Genomic DNA, 8,577 nt, shown 5'->3' with positions numbered 1-8,577 from the left:
AGGTTCTCTATTTTAAAAAATAATTAAACACTCATGTTGGAAGTGAATTTTGGAAGTAAAATTTGTTTAAGTTTGAATTATAAAAACTTTGTAATTTTTTTTATTTAAAAAAATTGTAATTAAGTGAACCAGTGAGCCAACTCGTTTATCCACCAACCTATGGTGGATCGAGCAGGGTTCGAATTTTTCTGACTCGCTAATAAACGAATTGGATTGAGTTGGCTCACTAAATGACCAACTCGTGATGGACTGAGTCGGATCGAGTCGGATTACCCGTTTTGACAACTCTCGATGAAAGTAATTAATATAAAGGATTGAGAAGTTTGATGAATCCTAAAAAAATAGTTGTTTTTTATGATATTTAAAGCAGTTGAGTGGTAGTATGTTTTGATGTATTAAAAGCAGAGGATAAGGTTTGAAAGGAAGAGTTAGGTGTCCCAAGTTACAACAGTTTATTAGCCACCAAAGTCCAATCTACGTTTCTAGAATTTGACCAGTGTGTGGCTTAACTTCCAAAATCAAATTCATTGCACGACCAAGAAAATCGATAAATAAATAAATAAAATCTAAGTCAAACGAAGAGAGAGAGAGAGAGAATACACAAGTCTACACGATGAAATCATGTTTTTCTAGAAAGGAATCAAAATATCAAATTTCATTTCATATTATTCACTATTCACTATTAGGACATTAATAATGTTATCCTCATCGCCTTTTCTGGCAAGCTAACTCTTACTTAGCTGTGTCTTTCATGTAATAAGCAACCTTATATATTTATCTCGAATCGTTCTTCACATTATTTATCTTGCCATGTGTGACAAGAGACAAAAATCATCTTTCTTTTATTTATCTGTTCTCATTTTTCTTTATTTTTTTTATTCATATTCATTGTCGTCCTCAATGTATCTATACATATTAATTACTATAGGATGATCGATCACTTAAGATATCGAGAAAATCAATTAAATATCTAATTAAATAATTAATAATTAAGTTTAAAAATATTGAATCGTGATTAAATTGATCCTAATAAAAAATTCATCACAAAAATTATAAATATAGATTACAAATGTAATTGTTAAGACATTAATATATTTTTATTATAACATTGATTGTTTGAATCGATGGAAAATTAGTTGACTTATTATTAGATCACCTTTAGCAGGTGTTTTCAATCAGTTGGCTAACATGTTTTTCGTTCACTGCTGGAATCATGAAGAGTTCTTTTATTTCACAACTAGAAAATGTTTGTATTTAACAAGTATGATATCCGGACACGTATATTAAAATATTCATAAATCAAACAATGTTGTATGATACTGATTTTTTCTTATTTGAAAGAAGAAACTTGGGTTTATTTTTTTCTTTTACCAACTAATTGTGGAGTGATTCACAACCATCCGATCAAATTTGAAGCTTAATTTGCTACTGTATGAGTATAAGTATTAGACTAACTTCATCATGCAACTTTGTCTTTAAAAAGAAAAAAAAATTTAATAACTTTTTTTGACAATTTTTCACAATGCATATGTGATGCTTTTTTATTGATCTGTTTCAAATATTTTTAAAAAAATAAATTTAAGTAGATTAATATAATAATGATACATGTCTTATTATCAAAATTTGTTAAGAAAATTGTTAAAATATTAAGATATCTATGAAGATAATTAGAATATTCATACACGAATTTGCAGACATTTTTCGCTTTAGACGTATTGAAATATTTATTTATTTATTTATTTCTATTATAGTTACTAATATTTGTTTCTATATTTATATTTATGTATCTGATTTTGTAGCAAAAGTTTCGTTTCCAATTCTATCCTCGTAAAATATTATTTTAGTGTCGTCGGATAGAATTCTACGAAATGGATCTTCTACGTATCTCAGTTGTAATGCTATAACATTCTGTACATATGATAATAAATACATCATATGTTAAATTTATATAAAAGTCATCTGAGCTGTAGTAAAATTTAATAAATATATTTAACATTATTAATACGAAACAAAACAAATATTTACTATAACTTATATCCATTAATATTAATTATAATATTGTTTCGTATGTATTTATTGATATTGTGTTAGAGTATGATATTTATGAATATGGATTTAAAATTTATGAATATATAATAAATAAACAACATTTTTTAACTTGTATTTCTAACAAATGTTAATATTATTATACATTTATTACAATTGTTAAGACTATATATTATATTATATTTAATTCAAATAAACACATCATTAGTTATATTTATTAATTTTAATATTATTCCGTGTAATATTAATATTGTCCATTTAATATTAAATATATGTGTAAAAAGACATGACGGCGTAAATGTTTCATAATTATAATTTGTTTTTTCTGTGTATATTGTTATAAAAGCCAAGCACTCTGATATTGATACTACGAAACATGATAGACAAATGATTTTTACATAATTTTTTTTTGAGGTTCTCATTAATTAGTTATATTTTCCTTCGTAACATTTGGTTTAGTTTGAAATTGATCGATCCAAATATATAATTGAAAGTGAGAAAATAGCCAATCACAAGTACAAGAAAACAAACAGTTTCACAAAATTCGAAATGAGAGAAATTCTTTCAGTTTTTCTCACTTTCCCCTTTACTCTTTACGACAAAATTCTCAGAAATGCCACAATTTTTTTTTTCTTTTTTGCATGGCCAGGGACGTGCTTCTTCATGCAAAAAGAAAATAATATTATTTTTCAGTTTTAATTAATTAGCTAAATATGCATTTACATGAGGAACTCCTTGTGATTAGATAGTTTGAGTGACGCTATGGTTTAGTTTTTATAAATTGAAAACAATTAAATACACAACCAGCGAAAGAAAGAATAAAAAACACTCTTTCGTTCTTTTTTGTTTAACGTTGTTGAATATAGTACAATAATTATAATTAATACATCATTTAGGAAAAATAATTAATGTATTTTTATTCTTTTTAAAACTGGTAACCTTTTTTTGTTGGTGTCTACGCGTATTATTAACATTAGAAAATCGCGACAAAGCTATATATTTGAGATTCTTCACTCAATACATATTCTGAAGTAATTGATATTAGTGGAGGTACGTGGTGAAGAGTTGAACAGATGCTAAATTAAAAATAAAAATAAAAATAATAAAAAAATACATTACTTTTCCTTGAATAGGAAGAAACGTAATAGATTATGTAATGAGTGAGAAAAAAAGAGAGAGACGCGTGTTTAAGATGGAATTATAAAGTTGACTAAATAAAAGGAAAAAGTAATTTTTTATAAAAGAAAAAAGAAAAAAAAAAGCAGTTAGAAAATGATATGATTTAGTTTGGAAGTTTCTGGGGTGATTACAGAAATTATATGTTACTGTGGTACACCGTCTCTGACCAAAATCTGACGTAACTTGAACCAAGACTTCGTAACCTATGAACCTTCTCTTCCCTTTCATCACTCTCGATGACAGATCATTTATAAGCGCTTCCTCTTTTCCTTATTCACTTTATAAAATCTCATACCCTTTATCTCTCTCTAAAGTTTCATCTTCCTCTACAGTGAGCCAAATGAAGAACTCAAATGGCTCTAGAGAAAATGGAGGAATTTACGTTTTTCTCCTCCTCATCCTCTTCATCGTTCCTCTCGCGGCTGCGCAATCTACGAACAATAACCAAAACGAATCGTATTACAACCGCTTCAGCCCTTCCATGGCCATCATAATCGTCATCCTCATCGCTGCGGTCTTCCTCATGGGCTTCTTCTCCATCTACATCCGCCACTGCGCCGACTCCCCCTCCGCAAGCATCCGCAACCTCACCGGGGCCACCTCCCGCCCGCGCCGTGGCCTCGACCAGGCGGTCATCGACACTTTCCCCACGCTGGAGTACTCCGTGGTGAAGATCCACAAGCTTGGAAAGGGGACGCTGGAGTGCGCGGTGTGCTTAAACGAGTTCGAGGACACCGAAACGCTGCGTTTGATCCCCAAGTGTGATCACGCGTTTCACCCGGAGTGCATCGACGAGTGGCTCTCCTCCCACACTACCTGCCCCGTTTGCCGCGCTAACCTCGTCCCCGAGCCCGGGGACTCCGTCAGAGGAATTCCAGTTCTTAATGCTCCTAACGACATCGAGGCCCAATCCGAAGCCCAACCCGAGGCCCACAACAACGCCGTCGAGCCTCTTCCCGAACAACAGCAAGAGCCTAAGCTTCCGATTTCCTCCGAACCCCCTCAGGTGCTCAGCCTAAACCAGACGCTGAACCGGAACCGCACCAGAGGCTCCCGGTCGGGCCGCCCCCGCCGGTTCCCCCGCTCTCACTCGACCGGTCATTCGCTGGTCCAACCCGGCGAGGATACTGAGAGGTACACCTTGAGGCTTCCCGAGGAAGTTAGAAAACAGATACTTCTCAACCCGGAACTGCATCGAGCGAGAAGCTTGGTTATGTTGCCCAGGGAAGGTAGTTCGCGGCGTGGATATCGAACCGGCGAGGGAAGTAGCAGAGGGAGGTCTTCAAGGCGGTTGGACCGGGGGTTTAAGTCCGACCGCTGGGTTTTCACTATGGCGCCGCCTTTCTTAGTGAGGGCCTCTTCCGTTAGGTCTCCAAGGGTGGCCAATAACGGCGGCGCAGGAACATCTGCTGCTGCGCCCTTTCCGCCGCCGGCTGCTGTGGATTCTGTTTAACTCCTCCTTTGTTCAATAGTTTATTGAATTAATCGATTTTTTTTCTGCCACGATTTATTTTTTGGCCTGAAATTGGGAAGGCGTGTATAATATTTGGCACACTTGTTTTGCGTTGAAGAAAATTAGCTGGATTCGTGAATGGTGATAATTTCGTAAGCCATAATCTTTGGTCACCAATTCAGATAAAAAAGGGGAATGCCCAGAAAGTAGAAAGCATTGGGAGCGATGAGAACAAAAAGCTAGACTTTTGTTCGGAGGCGCCGGAGATCCGCCGGGAAAATGGCATGCACAATACGTGTACAGATTATCCATGAACCTTGTTATTTAGTTTTCTTATTTTGGTGATTCTTGTATTGAGTTTGGGTAACTGGTAGGAAGAGAAAAAGTGGAAACAAAAACCTGACGAGACGAAGATCGGAAAGGGGATTCAACAGAACAGCTACCACAACGAAGGAGGAAGAACATGCATGTCAGAAAAACGAAATTATTCTCACCAACCTGGAAAAGAACCTGTCATAAATAAGACACAGAAAAAAAAGAAGAATGTATTTGATTAATATTTTTTGTCATTCTAAGTTAAAAAGTAAAGTATATTTTTTTATAATCGCTTATGTGATGATTAATAACATTTTAAGAAATATGTATTATCTTAAAAAGACAGGGAATATAGGACAGGGATTCTTTTATAAGAAAATTAGTACTTTGACCTTTTAAACGCACCCAAACATTTTTAGAATCACCAACTTTTGTTTTCATTAAGATGTAAAAAATAAATATTATATTTTAAATAATGAAGATAAGTATGATTCAACATAAACTTAATAATTTTAATAAGAAATGTTAATTTAGGCATAAGTATTATGTAATTTTAAAACTCACATAAAATACTTTTTTAATATTTAATTTATTTAATTACTATTTAATTTTATATTATATTTTAAATTTTATCATTATTATATGAAAGTTGTTAAGACATATTGAAAAAGTCCACTAAAGTCTTCAGTTTATAATTTTTTTAATTTAAATTTCAAATGCAAATTTTATTATTACATTTTTAACTAAGTTCTTTTATTTCAAATTTCAAATGCAAACTTGGTTACCATACATTTTAAATTTTAAATTTCTCATTTACAGTATGAATCCGAATTTTAGAAAAAGAAAATTGAAATTGAATTATTTTTTAACTTATATAAAGACATAGAAAATATAACATTTAGAAAACTAATTTAATATTAAAATATTTTAATATAAATAATTTTGTTATGAATGAATATTTTAAAACATGTAATCATTTTAGAAATAAATTTGTTAGTTTTCTCACTTCTTTCTAAGAATTTTTCCTTTGAGTTTGTTTGATTGACGAATGAATATAGTAAGACTAATCGTTATAACGAGCTCTTCAATTTAGATTAACCAATTTATCCATTTGTGTAAGGTGAGCTTTAGACTTTTTTTCTTGGTTTTTTATGTTATTTATTTCATGTGAGTCTTCATTTACTTGTTACGTTTTTAGTCATTTATATAAATATTTTCTTATTAGTGATTTTAATGGTGTGTTTTTAATCATGTTTTTGTGTTCTTAGATGTAAATAGAACATACTGTGAGCTCTATTTAGTTTTATTTTGAGCAAGTTTGTCTATCTCTCAACACTACAAAAATTATAGATGAATTTTATCAACAAATTTTAAAATTTTAATTACCGATGGATTTACCGATCAATTTATTATCAATGGACTTTTTCATCAAAACTTTGTCGATAATACATATTTTATTTACCAATAAATTCTTTTGTAGGTAAATTCGCCACTAATATATATTTTATATTATCAATTGTGTATTATTGTTGATTTGATAATGTTTTGTTCTTGATACTGTCATTTACGTGTTGTAGTTTTGTTGTGCGTACACAATGCTTTGTTTCACTACAATCTTAGTTTAGGAAGTATTACTACTAAAAAAAAGAAAAAGAGCAACCTCGATGCTCTAAATAACTACCAAACATGTCACAATGCACGACGAAAAAGGAAACAAATCCATAACTTTAAAAGGAACTCCGATGAAAGCGTCGTTAATGGCATGGTAGTCACCTGACCAAGACAATCAAAACTGTGTGATCGTCGGTTGAAACTTAATCTCTGATAGTGGCAACGATAGACAACGGCGCCGCCGGCAGTGGCAGATGCAGTGGTAGATGCACCAAAAACTTTTTCATAAATAAAATCAAGATTTCATAAATAAAAATTAAATATTATATACAATATATCAATACATAATGAATTAAAAAATTATAAATGATACATGAATTTATTATTAAAAATTCTGTCAAACTTTAACTTTTTTAGATTTTTACATTATGTTATTAATCAATTTCATGCTTGTTTAAGTATGTATAGAAATTTAATATAAAATGAAGTAAAGGCTTAAAGTTTTTATTTAATATTTATTTCTACAAAATAGATGACTTTTTTAGTTAAATTGATAAGTCAACACATTTCATCATGAGTTTAACTTATAGGAGTGGCTCCATGAGAGGAAGAGATACAATAATTTGACTCATTGTAAGAAAAAAAAGTTTCATTTCCAGTTTAATTATGTCCAAAATTATTGTAGACAAGAATAATTTATACGTTTTGAAGACTCTAATCAAGTTAATTTAAGTTCAAGATTTATTTAAATTTAATGAATTATAAAGTTAATTTGGCTAACTTGCTTAATATATTAATGTTATTTATTCTTTTACATAAGTATTGTTAATTTTCCATAAAATGGTTGAATTGATTAAAGTCGAAAAGAAATAAATTAAACAAAACGATTAAATTTGGTTTAGTTCAAACTTGAAGTAAAAATAAATAAAATCAATTTAATTGTTTTAACTTAGATTTAATACAACGAAGTTGAGCATGCCAAAATTGAGAAAATGTTTTTTTAAAACATATTAAAGCCTTTTGTAATCGTAAAGTTACCAAATAAAAAGGCATACAAATGAATTGTATCATTGTAATTTAATAATATTAGGGAAAAAGCTTTTACGTTGCTGAATAATAAAAAATATTTTTTTACACAATTTGTGGTTGAAGGAGAATATAAAAAAAGTGTATATGTTTCATTTATTGTATTTAATTATAATGGTGACATTTTGTGAGATTAAAAGAAATAATAAAAACTACAAGAATAATAAATTCTGAAAAGAATATTTTTTTATTATTATTAAAATTGTGACAATTTTTCTAATTTTAAAGTTTGACATACTTTGACTCGGTCAATTAATTAGAGTTTTGTGGCAGCGAGAATTATAGGCAAGATGGAAAATGACCTAAATTAGAATAATGGTTTATTTGACTTTAAATTACCCCAAAAACACAATCCTTGACGTTTGCAATTAAATATCTAATTACCATTCAATACTTTTCATATGACATTTCATCACTTCAAATATTAAAATCACTTAAACCCTTTAATAAAAATCACATCAAAAGACTCCAAAACATAAATAAATATCTTCAAGAAAATCTCTAAAAAATATACATATCATTCATAATTTAAAAGAAAATAAATTAATGACAAGTAAAACTAATATAGTATATTATCAGTATATTATTATTTTCCGTATATTGACATTTATAAAAATTGTATCTTTAAAAACTCTTTTTAATAATTTTTTTACGATGTGACCATTTGTTATTGATCCATTTTAAATATATAAACTAATAAAATAGTAATAAATAATTTATTGTTAAAATATTATTAAAAAAATTGTTAAAATATTATCGTTCTACAAAATATATTGCTGACTTGAGATAGTTTTTCTTCTACATCCAAGACTAAAGATATATATACCGATTGACATATTTTCAACTTTTTATTAAAAGATATTTTATATATATATATATATATATAT

At 29.6% G+C, this 8,577-nt stretch overlaps 1 protein-coding gene across 1 annotated transcript; it reads left to right on the top strand.

The window, feature by feature from the left end:
• The first annotated feature begins 3,431 nt into the window (after window positions 1-3,431).
• Window positions 3,432-5,393, top strand: LOC106769937 (E3 ubiquitin-protein ligase ATL6). Its single transcript, XM_014655749.2, has one exon. It carries the CDS (start codon window positions 3,566-3,568, stop codon window positions 4,676-4,678), a length of 1,113 nt encoding a protein of 370 aa, XP_014511235.1. The 5' UTR covers window positions 3,432-3,565; the 3' UTR covers window positions 4,679-5,393.
• The last annotated feature ends 3,184 nt before the right edge of the window (window positions 5,394-8,577 follow it).

Source organism: Vigna radiata, chromosome 8 (assembly GCF_000741045.1).
Source record: "Vigna radiata var. radiata cultivar VC1973A chromosome 8, Vradiata_ver6, whole genome shotgun sequence".
Taxonomy (NCBI): Eukaryota; Viridiplantae; Streptophyta; class Magnoliopsida; order Fabales; family Fabaceae; genus Vigna; species Vigna radiata.
Note: the sequence above shows the minus strand (reverse complement) of the source record. Positions and strands in the feature narration are given on the sequence as shown.